Source organism: Rhinoraja longicauda, chromosome 7, assembly GCF_053455715.1.
Source record: "Rhinoraja longicauda isolate Sanriku21f chromosome 7, sRhiLon1.1, whole genome shotgun sequence".
NCBI lineage: Eukaryota > Metazoa > Chordata > Chondrichthyes > Rajiformes > Arhynchobatidae > Rhinoraja > Rhinoraja longicauda.
Genome location: NC_135959.1, coordinates 50,307,462 through 50,329,057, shown reverse-complemented (window position 1 = coordinate 50,329,057; position 21,596 = coordinate 50,307,462). Strand labels below are relative to the sequence as shown.

Below are 21,596 nucleotides of genomic sequence, written 5' to 3'. Positions count from 1 at the left end.
TGTACTCCACAATTTGAGATTTGTAATAGAAAAAATCACATGTGGTTAAAGTGCACATTGTCAGATTTTATTAAAGGGTATTTTTAAACATTTTGGTTTCGCCATGTAGAAATTACAGCTGTGTTTATACATAGTCCCCCCATTTCAGGGCACCATAATGTTTGGGACACATGACCACAGGTGTTTGTAATTGCTCAGGTGTGTTTAAATGCCTCCTTAATGCAGGTATAAGAGATATCTCAGGACCTAGTCTTTCCTCCAGTCTTTCCATCACCTTTGGAAACCTTTGTTGCTGTTTATCAACATGAGGACCAAAGTCGTGCCAATGAAAGTCAAAGAAGCCATTATGAGACTGAGAAACAAGAATAGAACTGTTGGAGACATCAGCCAAACCTTAGGCTCACAGAAGAATTCTCTCTATAATAAAGAAAAATCCCTGAAAACTTGTTCCACAGACCAGAAACACTCTTCAGGAGTCAGGTGTGGATTTGTCAATGACCACTGTCTGCAGAAGATCTCATGAACAGAAATACAGAGGCTACATTGCAAGATGCAAACCACTGGTTAGCCACAAAAATAGGATGGCCAGGTTACAGTTTGCCAAGCAGTACTTAAAAGAGCAACCACAGTTCTGGAAAAATGTCTTGTGGACAGATGAGACGAAGATTAACTTGTATCAGAGTGATGGCAAGAGCAAAGTATGGAGGAGAGAAGGAACTGCCCCAGATCCAAAGCATACCACCTCATCTGTGAAACACAGTGGTGGGGGCATTATAGCCTGGGCATGAATAGTTGCTGCAGATACTGGCTCACTTATCTTTGATGATACAACTGCTGATGGTAGTAGCATAATAAATTCTGATGTGTACAGACACATCCTATCTGCTCAAGTTCAAACAAATGCCTCAAAACCCATTGGCCGGCGGTTCATTCTGCAGCAAGATAATAATCCCAAACATACTGCTCAAGCAACGAAGGAGTTTTTCAAAGCTAAAAAATAGTCAATTCTTGAGTGGCCAAGAATTCAATCACCCGATCTGAACCCAATTGAGCACCCTTTTTATGTGCTGAAGAGAAAACTGAAGGGGACTAGCCCCCAAAACAAGCATTAAGATGTTTGCAATGCAGGCCTGGCAGAGCATCACCAGAGAAGACACCCAGCAACTGGTGATGTCCATGAATCGCAGACTGCAAGCAGTCATTGCATGCAAAGGATATGCAACAAAATACTAAACATGACTACTTTCATTTACATGACATTGCTGCGTCCCAAACATTATGGTGCCCTGAAATGGGCGAACTATGTATAAGCACTGCTGTAATTTTACACAGTGAAAAAATATATAAATATGAAACCAAAATGTATAAAAATGGCAATGTGCACTTTAACCACATGTGATTTTTTTTCCATTGCAAATCTCAAATTGTGGAGTACAGAGGCAAATAAATAAATGATAGGTCTTTGCCCCAAACATTGTGGAGGGCCCTGTAATTGGCAAGCATCAGATGAGTTGTGGAGGTATATGGGTGTTGGAGCAAGGTTGGGCAGATGGATGTGAACAGGAATGAAGTTATACGAGGAAATTAATTTGTATCAATCTGTTTCACAGGATGTTTTTATGTATTTTGCAAAAAATGTAGCAATAATCTGAGTTTGGACAACTGAGAAGGGAGAACATTGCTGTTCTTAGTGAAGTTACAGTTCAGAATAAATAGTAGGAAAGGTAATGTCAGTATGCACAACTTTCTTCATGCAGGTCGAATGGGGTTTAAATATAGGTCTGCACATGTTGATTTTCATTCATAAAATTAAATAGCTTAAGACTATAAAACGCATTGTGCAGATGTTCAGACATGAGGTTTTGTCGATGAAATTATTTTTGCATGAATGCCCATGATGCTTGCCTAAGCATAAACTTTCATACTTTATCTTTTTTTTCAACAAATTGATTTTAAAGTATTTTCTGAGAGATTGGAACATTTTCTGCCTTTGGAAACGCATGTACAACAAGCATGATCTGATTTAGAGTTAATATTCTCAATTCTAACATAATGTGAATGTAATTTGACAGTGCAAAGATTTCTATAATTGTTAATCTAGTTAAGATGGATTGGTATTCTGTTTTGCTGCAGTATGGCTTCCAGCTTCCTGATTGGTGCTTACTAGACATGGCAGCATTAAAATGCATACTTTAAATTACTAATTTATTTTTGGACCATGCAATGCAGAAATTTAGCACTAATGTTTATAACACCGCAGAGCTGTAAAATTGTAAAAATAATATGGTTTTAATTTGAGGCGTGCTGATGGTTTAAATTTACTGCATTCGAGTTGGTTTACTTTAATTAATGGAACTCAGAGAGAAGATGGAAAATGGAGTCTTTGAAAACGGAGTATGTGTTGTTACCAAAGCTTTGGTAACAACAAATATAGAGCAAGTAGGGAAGGATGGCAGAGGAGGGATGGTTAGAACAAAGTATACCCTTCTATAGGGCAAGACCATAGGAGTAAATGTGCCAAAAACATTTGTTCCAATGATGAGAGGTGTAGTAGTAGAGCACCAGAGACTGGGGTTCGATTCTCACTACGCATGTTGCCTGTACGGAGTTTGTACATTCTCCCAGTGACCTGCGTGCGTTTTCTCTTAGATCTTCGGTTTCTTCCCACACTCCATGACTTAGACGAAGGGATTAAAAGTACCATTAGCAAATTTGCAGATGATACTAAGCTGGGGGGTAGTGTGAATTGTGAGGAAGATGCAATAAGGCTGCAGGGTGACTTGGCCAGGTTGTGTGAGTGGGCGGATACATGGCAGATGCAGTTTAATGTAGATAAGTGTGAGGTTATTCACTTTGGAAGTAAGAATAGAAAGGCAGATTATTATTTGAATGGTGTCAAGTTAGGAGGAGGGGGAGTTCAACAAGATCTGGGTGTCCTAGTGCATCAGTCAATGAAAGGAAGCATGCAGGTACAGCAGGCAGTGAAGAAAGCCAATGGAATGTTGGCCTTCGTAACAAGAGGAGTTGAGTATAGGAGCAAAGAGGTCCTTCTGCAGTTGTACCGGGCCCTGGTGAGACCGCACCTGGAGTACTGTGTGCAGTTTTGGTCTCCAAATTTGAGGAAGGATATTCTTGCTATGGAGGGCGTGCAACGTAGGTTCACTAGGTTAATTCCCGGAATGGCGGGACTGTCGTATGTTGAAAGGCTGGAGCGATTGGGCTTGTATACACTGGAATTTAGAAGGATGAGGGGGGATCTTATTGAAACATATAAGATAATTAGGGGATTGGACACATTAGAGGCAGGAAACATGTTCCCAATGTTGGGGGAGTCCAGAACAAGGTGCCACAGTTTAAGAATAAGGGGTAGGCCATTTAGAACGGAGATGAGGAAGAACTTTTTCAGTCAGAGAGTGGTGAAGGTGTGGAATTCTCTGCCTCAGAAGGCAGTGGAGGCCAGTTCGTTGGATGCTTTCAAGAGAGAGCTGGATAGAGCTCTTAAGGATAGCGGAGTGAGGGGGTATGGGGAGAAGGCAGGAACGGGGTACTGATTGAGAGTGATCAGCCATGATCGCATTGAATGGCGGTGCTGGCTCGAAGGGCTGAATGGCCTACTCCTGCACCTATTGTCTATTGTCTATTGTCTATTGTCCAAAGAAGTACAGGTTTGTAGGGTAATTGGCTTGGTGTTAATGTAAATTGTCCCTCGTGTGTGTAATGTCAGTGTGCTGGGATCACGGGTCAGTGCGAACTTGGTGGGCCAAAGGGCCTGATTCCACGCTGTATCTCTCTAAACTAAACTAGACTGTTTGCCCACATGCCTCAAAGATGTCTTCCTTTTTACTGAATCATGGCTTCCCTTCTATATTAGTGCCAGAGCCCTTGACTGCATCTTATTTATTTCCTGCACCTCACTCTCTCTCTCTCCTGGACAAGGTAAGAACATCCACCAGCCTCTGCCTTTAATAAATCATCCTTTGTGTTTTCTGTCAACTCCCACAATATGGGCGGCACGGTAGCGCAGCGGTAGAGTTGCTGCTTTACAGCGAATGCAGCGCCGGAGACTCAGGTTCGATCCTGACTACGGGTGCTGCACTGTAAGGAGTTTGTACGTTCTCCCCGTGACCTGCGTGGGTTTTCTCCGAGATCTTCGGTTTCCTCCCACACTCCAAAGACGTACAGGTATGTAGGTTAATTGGCTGGGTAAATGTAAAAAAATTGTCCCTAGTGGGTGTAGGATAGTGTTAATGTACGGGGATCACTGGGCGGCACGGACTTGGAGGGCCGAAAAGGCCTGTTTCCGGCTGTATATGATATGATATGATATGATATATCACTGTTCTCACATTCCCCTCACATTTCAAGATTTTGAAAGGATTGCTCCCTTCACGAGTCCTTGGTCCTCTCTTCCCTCCCCACCAGAACTTTCTTCCATTTGTCACTTTTCCATGTGTCTGTCAGGCACACAACACCTCTTGTTTCATCTCTTCTCTACGTATCATCCTGGATACATTCTTTGCAAACTTTTTCTACATTCTTTTCCAAACATACTTTGCAGGTGAAGCAGTGATTCACTTGCACTTCCAATTAAGTGCAAAGCATTTGGTGTTCATGGTGTGGTCTTCTTGACATTGAAGAAACCAAATTTAGATTTAGTATTTGCACAGTACCTGATTTCCATGCTCTGAGTAACCTTGGCTTTTCGAATGCTGCTGCTTTAATTCTCCATCCCTCTCTAATTGCTCTGTCTCTAGTCTACAACCTGTTATGAGGCCCAATGCAGCCTCCAGCCTGGACATGTTACAGCCTCCAAACTTTCTCTACTTTCCGTTACCTTGCTCATCTGTGCTGGTTACTTTTGCCAGTTATTCAGCTGCTGTTTTCTTTTTTTGTCCCACAGCCATGCAATTTGCAACAGTTATTCCAGTCATGAAGCAGAGTTGACCTAAATTTAAAAATATATATTTTCAATCTCAGTGTCCCCTGTTTTAAGTATAACGTTGCAATTGTGAATTGGAATAAGAACATATGGGCTATCTTGTTAACATTTCTATTGACTTCCGATTTAACATTCAACTGGCTTGTAGTATTGGGATATTATGAGTATGAGGGAAGTTTAACTTGTAACTAACGACTGTGTATTTACAAATTTATCCCCTTGTTCCAAATGCTTATTGGCATTAAAAGATTTTTGTCTGTTCTAGAAATTTATTTCAGAGATGTGAAATTCTCTGCCACAGAAGGTAGTTGAGGCCAGTTCATTGGCTATATTTAAGAGGGAGTTAGATGTGGCCCTTTTTGCTAAAGGGATCAGGGGGTATGGAGAGAAGGCAGGTACAGGCTACTGAGCTGAATGATCAGCCATGATCATATTGAATGGCGGTGCAGGCTCGAAGGGCCGAATGGCCTACTCCTGCATCTATTTTCTATGTTTCTATGTTTCTAAGAGGGTGAATGCACAGTTTTTTTTTCCCTCCCAGAGTTAAGGAATCGAACACGAGAAGACGGAAGAAGCACTGGAAGAGAAAATTTAAGAGGAACCTGATGGGCAATTTTGTCGCACAGGTGGTACCACATATATGGAATGAGCTGCCAGAGGAAGTAGTTAGGGCAGGTTCAATAAAAACATTTTAAAATACATTTAGACATGTATTTGTATAGCAAAGGGTTGGATCAAACATGGTCAAATGGGTATCGTGGTCAGCATGGTTGAGTTGGGCCAGTGGGCCTGTTTTTGTGCAGTCTGACGAATAAGAAAGAACTGTTACTAAAAGTGGAGAGAGAAAAAAACTAGTTCTGCCATTTGTGGGAATGAGTGTTTGTACGTATGTTGGACTTTTAAATTGGATAATATGGGAGCTAGTTCATATGTACAGATGTCCATAAATCGGGCAATCATAACCTGAGACCACCATACATTTTCTTTTGCGATAGTGTTGCCCTGTTTTGGAGAGATGGAGTACCAAACCCCATTCAGCTGAACCTGGGTTTTATGCTCGAGACTCTGAGGTTGAAAGTTCCAGCAGAATTTTGTCTTGGAGTCTGACGCCATGCCTAACATAATATGCGACAACAGTTTCTTAGTTGCACTTCCACTGAAACATTGCTCTTCTGTCCCATTTTATATCTTAAACTTTCTTAAATTTGAACTTCATAGAAACATAGAAAATAGGTGCAGGAGTAGGCCATTCGGCCCTTCGAGCCTGCACCGCCATTCAATATGATCATGGCTGCTCATCCAACTCAGTATCCTGTACCTGCCTTCTCTCCATACCCCTTGATCCCTTTGGCCACAAGGGCCACATCTAACTCCCTCTTAAATATAGCCAATGAACTAGCCTCAACTACCTTCTGTGGCAGAGAATTCCACAGATTCACCACTCTGTGTGAAAAAAAACTTTCTCATCTCGGTCCTAAAAGATTTCCCCCTTATCCTTAAACTGTGACCCCTTGTTCTGGACTTCCCCAACATCGGGAACAATCTTCCTGCATCTAGCCTGTCCAACCCCTTAAGAATTTTGTGAGTTTCTATAAGATCCCCCTCAATCTTCTAAATTCCAGCGAGTACAAGCTGAGTCTATCCAGTCTTTCTTCATATGAAAGTCCTGCCATCCCAGGAATCAATCTGGTGAACCTTCTCTGTACTCCCTCTATGGCAAGAATGTCTTTCCTCAGATTAGGAGAATAAAACTGAACGCAATACTCCAGGGGTGGTCTCACCAATGCCCTGTACAACTGCAGCAGAACCTCCCTGCTCCTATACTCAAATCCCCTCGCTATGAATGCCAACATACCATTCGCTTTCTTCACTGCCTGCTGCAGCTGCATGCCTACTTTCAATGACTGGTGTCCCACGACACCCAGGTCTCGTTGCATCTCCCCTTTTCCTAATCGGCCACCATTCAGATAATAGTCTGCTTTCCTGTTCTTGCCACCAAAGTGGATAACCTCACATTTATCCACATTATACTGCATCTGCCATGCATTTGCCCACTCGCCTAACCTATCCAAGTCACGTTGCAGCCTCCTAGCATCCTCCTCACAGCTAACACTGCCCCCCAGCTTCGTGTCATCCGCAAACTTGGAGATGTTGCAATCAATTCTCTCGTCCAAATCATTAATATATATTGTAAATAGCTGGCGTCCCAGCACTGAGCCTTGCGGTACCCCACTAGTCACTGCCTGCCATTCTGAAAAGGACTCGTTTATTCCTACTCTTTGCTTCCTGTCTGCCAGCCAGTTCTCTATCATCAATTACTATTACTCTTAAAACACAAAGTACTTGTGCTACGGCACCAGGATAAGCGCTCAACCAAGAAAACTAAGCCCAAAGCTGAAGTAGTATCTAAACTGCTTGTACAAACTTATACTATAGGACAATAACTAACTCCATATGCAATAATAAGCTATCTTCATGTTAGCAAGCTCATAAAGACTGATGGTGCAGTTGCCAGTACATTATTTAGGGTTATCAAATGGGCCTTCACTGTTGTTTTGGTGAGTTAGGCTGACGACACTTCAAGGGAACTCAACAGTTAGTTCTGGGGTCCCAGAACCACCCCCTTCAATACCTGCTCTCACCACCTCTGCTGCCAGTATCGAGTAATTAAAGGAAACAACAGATGATTAATTCACTCAAACAAGTGCTAAACACTCACATTCTGTCATGCACTTATCCTAACCCATCATTAAACAATCATAATGCCACAAATATCAACCTCGCATACAAAACCAGGATACACTTGCATGGAATACACTTACAAAGGAATACACACATCGCACATAATACATTTCCTTTCTGCCCCCAACTGACGCTGTTTCTTCTCCACTAAATCCACCTGCAGCCTTGCTCTGCTGCCTAACATCTCTTTGGAAATGTAATTTTGTTCAGTATCTCGGTATCGAATGACAATAAAGCTCTGTATTGTATTGTATTGTATTGTATTTACGGCCTGACGCAAACGCTGTCCGCAAATTCCTTGTTCTCCAAATAGGGACATAGTAGATCGCACTATGAAACCTCTGCAACCCACCTCTACCGGACTTACTCTTGCTTTCCATCTTCGCTGCTCAACATCTGCTGCCAAATCTACATTAAACTTTTTCCTTTCATAAGCCTCATCTGCTAAATTATCTTCCTTTTTATTCTTCTATTGGACAATTATCATACTACACATTGGTTATTATTGCAAGGTATATTGAGATAATTATTAACTTTCATGTATTGCTGTGCATCTGCTGTTATTGTAAGAGATGTGAGTTTTGTATCATAATTATTTGGATTGTGTCCTCTTACAGATTTTGTTTACTAATGCAATTAATTCCTCCTTTAGTTGGAGATGAAGAAGTACAAATTGTTTTTGTATTAACACCTACACCTGAACAAGAAATTCTTGCGAAAGAACTGAAGCTTCCTCCAATGTTTTTTTGCTACAAGAACAAACCTGGCTATGTTAGTGATGATGATGAAGATGGTGAGATCTGCACACTTTTCTGTCCATTATGGAATATACCTAGTTCAAAACTAAATACTCAAAATTTGCTTAGTATCTTTTTTTTTCATTTGCATCCTCCCATGTTGATCTCACTTTTAATCATCTTTACATTTGTTCTTTTCTTTCATACTTGCCCCTTCCTTCCCAATACCTTCTGACCTGTATCAGTAGTGTTCTAGTAGAGTGTTATCTAAACTGAACACTTTCATTCTTGGTTCTAAATCTGTCCGTAACTTATTCCCTTGCCTATTCTCTAACCTCCTTCCTGTTTATGTCCCCTTTTTCATGCTACAATTATTTGTTCTGCGATTGGTGGTTGCCTTTATTTGCTGCCTGGGATAAATATTGGAATTCTCTGCACAAATGGTCTCTGCCGTAGCATTTCACCATCTGTTTCTTATTTCCTGTGTAGACCTTTGTCATATTCAGTTTGCGTATAATTTGCTGTGCAGAAATGTATTGCTGTATGTCTGAATTTGTGTATGGTAATGCGGAGGGCCGTCCAGCCAACATAATTTCTGCTGCACCATGTAGATTAGATAAATTATGAAACTGCTTTAATGCATTTACTAATGACTATTGGTGTAATTGTATTATGTGGTTATTTATGGAAATCAGTTTAGATCAGATCGTAACAATTTTTTTTCATTAAAAAAGATTCCAGCAGGTTTGCCTGGCATATTTGATAATTAGATTTAATTTGGTCTTAAATTTCAATTAATGTTGAATTACATCAATTATTTCTCTTTAAGATGAAGACTACGAAGCCGCAGTTAAAAAGCTAAATGGAAAACTGTATCCGGATAAGCCACGAAAGGAAAAAACATCTGTAGCAGGTACAAATAAAAAATGTTGCAAGGCATCTTGTAGATTAAAAGTACAGATTAAATGATGCTAGAATTCTCTAAACCTAGGTGAAACCTTGGAAGCTGGTGGAAAGCTTGATCCAGATGAGCCAAGGGATCCAGAATGTGTGCCTGCAGCAGGTAGAAACATTTCTTAATCCTAACTCTCCTTTGAAAGTAAAATAACTTATCTAATTATGGTTTTTATACTTAAAATGTCAGCTGATAGTAGTCTTGGTGGAAATCTGTACCCGGATCAGCATGATGAATGGTTCCATCCAGATGCATCTCAGCAACAAGTTTCCACTGAAGCAGGTACAAATTTTCTAGAGAAAGATACTTTGTTATTTTGAGGATGGCAGAAGTTTAGCTCATAGCATTTTTTCTATTCAAGGCACATTCTTGGAAATTACTGATAGCAAGTTATGGGCTGATGACCAGAAGGAGCAAAAGTCCTGTGCAATAGGTATGAAATATTCCTAGAGTTTTGAATTGTCCACTTGGATTCCTGATACCAAATTTTTGGCATTTGTTGTCAGTGTTAGCAATAAAAAGATATTGATGTTTAAATAACTAGCTAAAAGCTTGTGACACAGATGTTTCATTAATTCTTGATGTGTGTGTAAATTGATCAACTGACGGGTTTTGAAAATAGATTGTGAGATGATACAAAACAACTCATAACGCATGACACTCATGATAATTCTGTCCAGTCTTAGAAACTCGTAGAGGCATGGGTAAATTTTCTGGCTCAAGTATCGAGTGTTCAAATTCTGCACTCAGGATCATTTTCAGATTGAAAGCAGAGTGAAATTGTTGCTGTCTGCTTCCAATCTGAAAATGATTTGATGCATGAATGCTGTTGGCCACGGTGCATGAATTGATACATGAATGCTGTTGGCACAGTATCATCAAACATGTGGATTTATGGAACATAAATGAAGGCTAAGGATGGTATGGAGTTTGAACATGAAACTGGCCTTGAAGATTGAGATCAATTTCAGCATTAAAAGCCTCTGCTCCACTGGGATCATTGGCAGAATTTGTCCACCTCTAGTTTGGTGTCAACTTTAATATTTTGTAACTGATTAGCCCCAAATTTACCATTTCACTTTATCCTTCGCTAATAGCCACCCACACAATTGTTGCCGGATGTGCAATCTTCACGTCATCTACAATGAAAGATCATGTTAGGAAGATCCATTCTCTAGCAGATACTAAGTGAAGCACTGTAGAATGATGGGGGCCCTATCGAGATCTAAGAATAAGCATAGGCAAAGTTGACTTGTGAACAGCTGGTTAAACTGAAAATAAAATAAAAAAACAACGCTGAAAATGTTCAACAGGTCTGGCAACATCTGTGGGGAAAGAAAAACAGTAAAGCGAATCCGAAACCAAAAGGAGTACAAGTGACCATTGCTTCACGCTTCAATTCTATCCGCATGAGTGATCCTGAAGTTTTAATTGTTTCTCATTTCTCCAATCTACACCTAGCCCAACTCCTTTTTTGGCCATCTATACTTGTATTCCAATGGTGATTCAATATTGAATTCAACAATTCCAGATAAACAGCATTTGTATCAGAACTGACTAGTTCTTATGCAAGTTTGTCAATCTGTAACTATTTGTCTCCCCAGATACCACTCGTCTAGCTGGGATTCCAGCTATCTTTGATTTCTATAAGGTTCTATGTCTTGCTTTTCACCATTCAAATGCAATTTTTCACCTCTGCTCTCATTTATCGGCAGCTACTTACACATCCTCCAGACAGATCGGCAACATTCAACCAGCGTGCACCCACATTATCATTTAGATTCTCCTTTCCTCCACCCTAGTACCCTCCCAATCATTTCCGCAGTTTCAATTTTTCCAGTGCTGATGAAACGTCATCGACTTGAAATCTTAACTTTTTTTCCTCCACAGATGCCACTGAACAGCTGAGTATCTCTCGTGTCTGTTATTTCAGATTTCCAATTACTGTTTGTTTGCTTTTGGACTGGTGAAGTTGGCCTGATTAAATGTTGCAAATATGAAGTTCAGTTCTTAGCTTCCCAAGCTTTGGGCAAAACAATAGGATGCAACGAAATGTGTATCGTGTCGTGGAATAGCATCCTTTAGAAGGAAACACCCTGACAAATTAAGAATTTGGTTAATTAAATGTTAAGTAATGCTGAATGTTTTTGTTTCTAAGATTAGGAGTAATTTTTCCTCATTTTGTGACCATCTGCTATTTTTGTAGGCTCCAGTGGGAATACTCTGGAAGACAGTGATAAAGATTGTATCCTTGTGTGGGAGAAGTTGCCAACTCCTGAAGAGAGGTCGAAAGCTGAAAAATTGTTGCTACCTTTGACCTTCTTTTGTGGTTTAAGCAGTGATGCAGAAGGAGAGAAGGAAGATGACAACTTTGAGACTGAAATTAGAAAGATCAGGGAATTTCAGGTGAAATAAAAAGTCTCGCTTGTAATCCGTGAATAATTTCTACAGTGTTGCATGTATTTGAACTTCCATTGTTAAATAGCCCTATTAAAATATTGGCTCCTTATTTCACAAATTGCCTCTTGTATAAATGGATATTATTGTCAGCTCGCAGAAATGGGGCTATATATTTTCAGTGACGTTAACTTTTTTCATATTTGATATTTAATATTACTGGAGTTCCATTTTCTAACTGAATGGTGTTACTTTGGACAGATTATTTAATGTTGTAATATTTGGTTTAAAATAGACTGCATGTCATTGTTTGCTTTAATGTTCAAGTGAATCTGTTAATCTAGTACTATATAGTGAGTTTAATTGGAGCAACAGCATGTTTAATTCACATACTAATAATCAATGCTTGTGGACCTTCCATAAATAAAATGTGATTTTTGTTTTTGTACAGAGAGCACAAGAAGGGCTGATCAGCAGCTCCACTGATGTTGTTTCCACAACACAGTTGAATGACAACATAATACAGACAATGGTTACACCAGTTACTGCTTCTGTGATGGGACAAGCTGAACCAGACTCCACAACACATTTTGAACTAAAGGCCGAATTTCCAGCATCAGATGATGGCAGGCCCATTGATTTATCGACTAGAAAAGCTATGGAACCTGATTCTACCACAGCGGGTACAAAAAGGGAAAATTGAATGAATTAATATGGAATTATTCTCTTTGTTGAATGTGACAGAATTTTAGTGCATTTCCAGAAAGCATTAGAGGGGCAGTAAATGAGGAGGTGCTTGAATTTGTGGGGAACCCTCAGTTGATGGGTATTGTGGATTGGAATCACTAGGTCTAAAGACGCAATATTAGAATGGACAAACAATGCATGTTGGTGACAATTTCAAAGGGAGGGAAAAAAGTGATTGAGAAGTTTTATTCAGCACTGCAGGGTCATCATTATTTTATACTTTTGTTATAAAAAAATCTCTGCTTTTATAGTTAATTATTGGGGAGCAGGACGTTTTTGGATATTAACAAACATTTTAATGGCAGAAGGAACTAACTGCTGTTCCGTCGCTGTTGTGTGGTATTACCATACAACGTTCTAAATAGACAATAGGTGCAGGAGGAGGCCATTCGGACCTTCGAGCCAGCACCGCCATTCAATGTGATCATGGCTGATCATTCTCAATCAGTACTCCGTTCCTGCCTTCTCCCCATACCCCCTGACTCCGCTATCCTTAAGAGCTCTATCCAGCTCTCTCTTGAATGCATTCAGAGAATTGGCTTCCACTGCCTTCTGAGGCAGAGAATTCCACAGATTCACAACTCTCTGACTGAAAAAGTTTTTCTCATCTCAGTTCTAAATGGCCTATCCCTTATTCTTAAACTGTGGCCCCTTATTCTGGACTCCCCCAACATTGGGAACATGTTTCCTGCCTCTAACGTGTCCAACCCCCTAATAATCTTATACATTTCGATAAGATCTCCTCTCATACTTCTAAATTCCAGTGTATACAAGCCCAGTCGCTCCAGTCTTTCAACATATGATAGTCCCGCCATTCCAGGAATTAACCTAGTAAACCTACGTTGCACACCCTCAATAGCAAGAATATCCGTCCTCAAATTTGGAGACCAAAACTGCACACGGTACTCCAGGTGCTGTCTCACTAGGGCCCTGTACAACTGCAGAAAGACCTCTTTGCTCCTATACTCAACTCCTCTTGTTATGAAGGCCAACATTCCATTGGCTTTCTTCATTGCCAAATAACGGACAAAATCCACTTTACTGTTTTCTCCGATGTAATTTTTGTGTAGTGCTGTGGCAAATCTATATTTAAAAAGTTTATCTATGTGTATTTGATAACTTTTGGTCATTTTTGAGATTAGCATTCGTTAACTTTTAAGGGCATGATTTGAGAATGCATATTGTGCATTCTCTCTTGCCATAGCTGCTCTGCTTTTATCTGCGAAGCACAACTCCGAGGGGATCCATGTTACCATCTCCACCGTTAGAAGTCAATTAACTTTGAAAATATGCTCGTGGGGGGTTGCATGCATCAATCCTACCCAAAGTAGCATTGAAACGAGCGAATTAGAAATGTCATTGAACGGACAGAAAATTCTTGCATTTTTTTCCCATTGGCACATTTCCTCTGTTTTACAAGAACATTAAGAGGGCTTGATTATAAAGAACAGTTAGATAGGCTGATTGTAAAGAGCGGCTAGGTGGGCTGGTACTCTTTTCCCTGGAGTATAGAGATGGAGAAGTGACCTGATAGAGGTATAGATTTAAAGTGGGAAAAAATAATTTAAGAGACTTGAGCAGCAACTTGTTCACACAGCTTGGTGCATTCATGGAATGAACCGCCACCGAAGGTGGTTGAGACAGGTACAATAGTGATGTTTAAAAGACATTTCAACAGTTACATGGATAGGAAAGGCTTAGAGGGATATGGAGCAAACACAGGCATATCAGACTAGCCCAGTTATGAAATCTGGTCGATATATTACTGGATTACTATGATTCTAATGGAATGCATTGAAATAAATTGTGCAATTTAGCTGTTTAAAATGACAGTAAAATACAATGCCAATTTCAAACTGTAAAATGACTGAATGCTGTTTAGTGGCATCCCCAGTCAATATTTAGTGATCAGTTATGTTTTTAGGTTGCAACCTTTTTACTAATGAATTTGTCACATTTGTTCTTGAAATATTTTTCTTTTTATTTTACAGAGAATGGCATATTTACGTTTAACTCGATAGGATTTTCCTTTGCAGAATTGGCGGCAAAGAATGAAGCATACACATTTGCACAGAAAGGTAATTTCTGAATACTTTAATAATTTGCCTGAAAACAGCAGTCATTTGGAACAATAACAGCAGTAATTTGGAACAATAACAGCCGTCATTAAGGAAACAAAGTAAAATAGTGGTTTATTAAATGAAAAACTAAGCATTTCCATGCCTTTTAAATCGCATATTCTTTTTATAAAACCAGTTGATCTGATTGAGCTGCTGCCTATCTAGCTGGTCTGACCTTCACAAGACACGACAAAGAAACCCGGATTATTGGCACCTCACTTTTTTTAGAAATTGAATCTACTATTTCATGCCCCAATACATTGTTCCAATCTTCAATCCTTTTGTTTCACACCTTCTGCCTTTTCATCTCTGGCCTTTGTCCAACAATCTGCCTATCAAAAACCGCCCCCATCTATATCAACCTACTACCTGCCAGGCTTGGTCCTGCTTCTCTTTTTAGTTTAGTTTATCATTATTAAGGTACAGTTAAAATCTTTTTTGTTGGGTGCTATCCAGGGTCAGCGTAATGACAATACATGATTACAATCAAGTGGCCTAAGGTGTACAGAGGAAAAAGTGTGTAATGTTTAGTGCAAGACAAAAGTCCAGTAAAGTCTGATTAATGATAGTTTAAAGGTCTCCAATGAGCTAGATTGGAGGTTAGGACCACTCTAGTTGGTGAGAGGATGGTTCAGTTGCCTGATACCAGCTAGGAAGAAATTGTCCCTAAAACTGGAGGTATACATTTTCAAACTTCTGTACCTCTTGTCTGATGGGAGAGAGAAGAGGGAGTGTCCAGGGTGAGACTCGTCCTTGATTATGCTGGTGGCCTTGACGAGGCAGCGTGAAGTGTAGATGGAGCCAATGGAAGGAGGTTGGTTTCTGAGATGGACTGGACTGCGTCCACAGCTTTCTTCAATTTCTTGTAGTCTTGGATAGAGCTGTTCCCAAACCATACGGCATAGCATCCCGATAAAATGCTTTCTATGGCGCATCTGTAGAGGTTGTGAGGGTTGTTGGGGGCATGCTGAACTCCTAAGCCTTCGAAGGAAGTAGAGGTATTGGTGTGCTTTCTTGACCATTATTTTGATATGGCTGTTCCAGGACGAATTGCTGCTGATATTTATTTCTAAGAACGTGAAGCTATCAACCATCTCTGTTGTTGTCTTAGAGAACTGCGTAGCCTGGTGCTATCTCCTTCCTGTACTCCGTCATGTCATTATTTAATATCTGGACCACTAAAGTGGTGTCGTCTGCAAATTTGTAAATTAAGTTGGATTGATATTTGGCTGCACAGTCATAAGGAGTATAGATGGGGAACACATTCTTGCAGGGCACCAGTATTGCAGATCATCATAGAGGATGATTTGTCACCAAAACTCACTGATTGTGGTCTGTTGGTCAGGAAGTTGAGGATTCAGTTGCAGGGGTGAGTGCTGACTCTAAGTTCCATGAGTTTGGAGATGAGCTTGGATGGAAAATGATATTGAAAGCGGATATGTAGTCTATGAATAGACTGTTCCAGCTTTCCATCTCCCCACCACCACCACCATCAATCTGAAGAAGGGCGCTGACCCGAAATGTTACCTGAAAATGTTCTCCAGAGATGCTGCCTCACCCACTGAGTTACTTCAGCACATTGTGTCGTTTTTTTCTGCCTCAATTAATTGCTAATCTACTTTCATTGCCAGTGTAGGTGTGTTTAACTTTTCTTTGTGGTATGTTCATAAATGGGCTAAGAAGAATAAGTAAATTAGATGTCGTATTTTATTGTGTTATGCCCTTGATAATGCATCTTTTTTTTCTCATGAAAGAAACCAATTTTGTGTGGGAAAATGCAGGCATTCCTGTTTTTAAATCTGCGGTGACTCGAACTCCAGGTGATAATGAAGATGATGGTACTGATGTAGTATCTAGTGAAGAGATCCACTTTGAACCAATAGTTTCTTTACCAGAGGTAAACAGTAAACATTATGCATTATTGGAGGCAGTGTCTGTAGCATTATTCAAGAACAAATACATTATTTTAATTAATTAATTATGTCACCTTGGGTTTGTGTCATCGGTTTGTGAAAGCATTTGGCATTTGAAGTAACATTGATTTATCATAATCCATTTTCTAACATTAGTAAATTATTTAATGGTCATATTTCCATAATTTGTTTTCTTCTATGACATGATTTAAAAAGTTGCAGCTTGTCTTCAACTGGCTGCACTGAGGTATTTGATATCTACTTGGATAGAGTGCTGTAATTAAAGTTTATTATGCTGAGCTGAAGTGACCTCCTTCATTGGTGTGTGTGTGTGTGTTTTCAAAGTAAAACAAGCAGATGCTCTAGCACATGGCTTATCAGTAGAGTTTTTTTCAGTGCCCCTGGCTTGTTCGAGCAATCAACAACAATCTTGGAAAAAAGATTAGAACGGAAAATGCAAGAATTTTGAATTTGACCTACACACAGAATTCCACTGTGTGGAAATCATTTATTGATGATGGATTGAGTTATCATGGTCATTCCTTAAAGATGGTGCACAGATTTGCCATTTGGTGCAATCAGCAATTTTCTTGTTACTTGAACATGGTTTTTTTTAGATGTGCTTATTCTGAAAGTGATTTAAGTTAAGTTAGTAATTTGCATTGAGATCATTACATGCAAATTAATAAGCGAGATGAGGTTGGGGAAATGAAAGTGGTGACAGCAAAATTTAACAGGATGGATCAAAATGAGTTAAGGGACAATGAATCCAAATGATTTTGCCCCACCTAGTGGATAGAATGACATATCTAAATGGTATCTACATCGATTAAATGTGGGAAATTGTACCTGTAATCTCTGGTTTTAATTTTGCATTGGGCATATTTGGATACAGATGACCCCTGCATTGTGACCATTCAGGTAATGGAAATTCACCATTGCAGAATTGATAATCATTACCCAAAATTTTTAGATCTGCATTAATATTTGCTCATGAAATTTATGTGCAGAAGGTGAGATAAATATAAATATTTTTTTTAATCACATGAAGCATCAGAAGCTGAGGGGAGACCTGACAGAAGCATATCAAATTATAGGAGACACAGATGTGGTGTCTCATGGTGGAAATATCAAAGACTAGATTGCTGTTTTAAAGTGAGAGGGCAACATTTAATGGAGATGTGCCGGACAAGTTGTTTTACACGCTGCCAGGGTTGGTGGAGACAGATATGATATGAAGGTTTTGGATTTGGATATAGATATTGTGGGATATGGATCACATGCAGATAGAGGAATTTAGATTAATTTGGCATCATGTTCTGCACAGACATTATAGGCCAAGAGGCCTGGTGCTGTGCTGTACTGTTCTAAGTTATTGAAACATTGAACTGAAGCAACATAATTAACCAATTTGCTTTCCCCTTGCTTGCCCTGAAATCTTCAATGAAATCAGTGGAGTCGGGCAACAGAGCAAACTGACTGATTCAGCATCTGTGTGTTTGGAAACTTGCTCATTATGCAACACATGTTTTGGATCACTAAATTATTGTCAACCAATGATCTATCACCCCTCTTTGCTTTTGACAATTATTTTCCTTTGAGTAAATTAAGACATCAAGATTAGGCATATACTACCTGCTTTGTTTCTGTTTCCAAATTCTAAAGTTATTCAACTGGTTATAAAACCTGCATTTTCTAGTCAATACAACCAATATCCAATTTGTTAATCTGCTGAGTCATCTGATTGTGTAATGATTGTGTAATGATAATTAAAGTAACATTTTTAACTACTATCTGTCAGCTCTAAATAAATGCCACAAATTTAACTGCAATTATAATTTTGGTTGTTTAATTGCTTTTAAATATAAATATATGTATGTGCGTGTGTGTTAAATCCTAGAATTGGGTCAGTAACTAATATAATGCAATTACTGGCTGTCATTGTCCCTTTAATTTTAGGAGTCTTGAATTTGCTATTAAATATCCATATTGTGAAAATATTGAGAATAACAAATGTTTTTGTGATGATAGGTTGAAACAAAATCTGGCGAAGAGGATGAGGAAATTATATTTAAGGAAAGATGTAAATTGTACCGATGGGACAGAAATGTTTCACAGTGGAAAGAATGAGGAGTTGGAGATCTTAAAATTCTCTCTAACCCCTTAAAGCAATGTTACCGTGTTCTTATGAGGAGAGAACAGGTTTTAGGCGGCACGGTAGCGCAGCGGTAGAGTTGCTGCTTTACAGCGAATGCAGCGCCGGAGACTCAGGTTCGATCCTGACTACGGGTGCTGCACTGTAAGGAGTTTGTACGTTCTCCCCGTGACCTGCGTGGGTTTACTCCGAGATCTTCGGTTTCCTCCCACACTCCAAAGACGTACAGGTATGTAGGTTAATTGGCTGGGTAAAATGTTTAAAAAAATTGTCCCTAGTGGGTGTAGGATAATGTTAATATACGGGGATCACTGGGCGGCACGGACTTGGAGGGCCGAAAAGGCCTGTTTCCGGCTGTATATATATGATATGATATGATATGAAAGTCTGTGCAAATCATGTTATCACTGATGAAATGGAGCTCAAATTAATGAATACATCAAGTAATTCTTATGTCTGGACTGCAGCAGATTACACTGGTAAGTTTTTCTCCTGCATTAATCAAACAGTGTGAATTATTTTTTTAATTGTGCTATTAGTTATGATTACTTTCTATGGGCACTTCAGTAACAAACTTTAGAATTCACCAGTCTAAATATTTAAAATCTCTGGGAAAACACATTTTTAGAATTAAATGATTTACTTCATTATTATGTCAAAATAATATTAATTATCTTTTAATATTAGATAGGAATGTAATATACCTTTTTACAATTTTTCAGATGGCGAAGCAAAAATAGAACAACTTGCTGTCCGATTCAAAACTCCAGAGTTGGCTGCTGTTTTCAAAAATAAATTTGAAGAATGTCAAAAAGCACTTTCACAGCTACAGAAATCTGATGAATGCCAGGTTATGTCCCAATCAGATGACAATAATCCTGCTGTTTATTTTGATGTATCAGCTGGTGAGGAGATGTTGGGAAGGATTACCATGGAACTGCTGGCAAATAAGGTTCCACGAACAGCTGAAAACTTCAGAGCCCTCTGCACTGCGGAGAAGGGTTATGGATTTAAAAAATCGATATTTCACAGGGTTATTCCAGGATTTGTTTGCCAGGTATTTATTAAACCTTTTATTTTTGGGAACTTGTTTTGATTTTGTCCAAATCTAGATTATTTGTACCAATATCTAATTTTAAAAGTCCCCATCAATGGTTTCCAATAAAGCCCCGCTCTTCCTACTGCCACCTGTTCCAAGTTATTTAACATGCACCAATTTTGCTTCATTGAGTGAATAACTAGTATTCAAATATGCTTTAAATAAATATTAGAGGTGTACTGGAATTCTATTTACGTATTGTGACCAGTTATTGATGATCTTGTGCTCAAACTATATAGGTTGAAAGATTTCAAAAGAATTGAAACTAGAAGAGCCAGAATGTTCTAAATCTAAGACACTGATTTACTCCTAGGGATAAATTCTCAGCAATTTCTCCAGCTAAATTGCAAATGTTCTTTGTGGTTCCTGATTTTTGAGCTTATTTTCTAAATTATTTGCATTTTAAATATTGCAAAGGGGTGGGCTGTAACTTCCTATCAGCAGAAGGCAGTGTAAAAATGGATGGATCAACGCATAAATATGCAGCAATTGAGAGGAAATATTAACAGCATGAGGTTTCAAACTTTAGATGGAATGTAGGTTTGCAACGTTTGTTACCTAATCAAATTGCATTCTGTTTCAGGGTGGTGATATCACCAATTCCAATGGATCTGGTGGAAAATCTATTTATGGTGGTAAATTTGAAGATGAAAACTTTATTTTGCGACACACCTGTCCTGGTTTGTTGTCTATGGCAAATAGTGGCCCAGACACCAATACCTCGCAGTTCTTCATCACGCTGAAAGAAGCCCCACATTTAGATATGAGACATGTAATTTTTGGCTATGTAAAAGAAGGCATGGATGTTGTGAAACAAATTGAAACGTTTGGTTCAAAAGATGGCCACACAAGTAACACCATTATGATCACTGATTGTGGACAAATATCTTAAACAGAATACCTGGTTTCACTCCGTGCTTATGCACGCTTATGTAAAAATCTTAACATTAAGGATTCAGAATGGTGTAATGCTGGATATTGCGATGGCGTAAAACTGTACTGGTCTAAACTTTGGATGTCATTTTTTCATTGGATATTGCATGTATCAGAATAAAATTTTTGACAAACATTAACAAGCAGTGGCATCAATCTGAAGCGTACACAACATGGTTTTATAACACTTGCAGTTTTAGTCAAACTGTAAAAGGAGCAGTGCTTTTAAACCTGGCAATTGGCATGGAAAGAATATTGTCGTATTTACAACCTTTTTGAGAATATAATATTTGAGAATTATTGAGATGCAACTTGGTAATTGCATTCCAGTTCTAAAAGTGAATATTGGGAGCAGAATTATGAGATTTTTGCCTAATTTTGCATATTTTGGTGCTGTTAAAATTTTAGTGCAACATTACACCGGGATATTTTTCATTTCTAATCCTTGAATTTTCTGATTCACTGTCTTGCTGTCAAGAATTACGTTCTGCTGTCAACATTGCAAATACTGATTTAATTGTAAAATGTAAAATTTAACAGATTCTCTAGTATTTGCGAATGTTTGTGATTGGCTCTGTAATTTTAAATTGGTAAATTTAAATTGTTAAAACCATAAGTTTATACATATTTATAATAAAGGAATAATTCTGTATCAACTTTAAGCAGTTTCTTCTTTTAGGTTCAAATTCATGCAAACTTTAAGTGTGGGGATATAAACGTTAAATTTTATATTTTCTCAATGCTTTTCAATTGGGTATCGGAGCACCGGAGACCCGGGTTTGATACCGACTAAGGGTGCCGTCTGTACGGAGTTTGTACATTCCCCCCGTGATCGCGTGGGTTTTCTCCGAGATCGTCG

At 39.0% G+C, this 21,596-nt stretch overlaps 1 protein-coding gene across 1 annotated transcript in view; it reads left to right on the top strand.

Annotated features, from left to right (window-relative positions):
• Positions 1-21,373, top strand: part of LOC144595268 (E3 SUMO-protein ligase RanBP2-like) — a 72,826-nt gene extending 51,453 nt beyond the window's left edge. Inside the window, 13 exon segments of the mRNA XM_078402555.1 lie at positions 8,334-8,474; positions 9,248-9,331; positions 9,410-9,481; positions 9,563-9,655; positions 9,735-9,806; positions 11,580-11,779; positions 12,222-12,453; positions 14,509-14,595; positions 16,392-16,534; positions 18,582-18,762; positions 19,092-19,184; positions 19,428-19,762; positions 20,388-21,373. Of these exon segments, the coding sequence (XP_078258681.1) occupies positions 8,334-8,474; positions 9,248-9,331; positions 9,410-9,481; positions 9,563-9,655; positions 9,735-9,806; positions 11,580-11,779; positions 12,222-12,453; positions 14,509-14,595; positions 16,392-16,534; positions 18,582-18,762; positions 19,092-19,184; positions 19,428-19,762; positions 20,388-20,696 (2,042 nt within the window). The 3' untranslated portion in view covers positions 20,697-21,373.
• Positions 21,374-21,596: the final 223 nt, after the last annotated feature.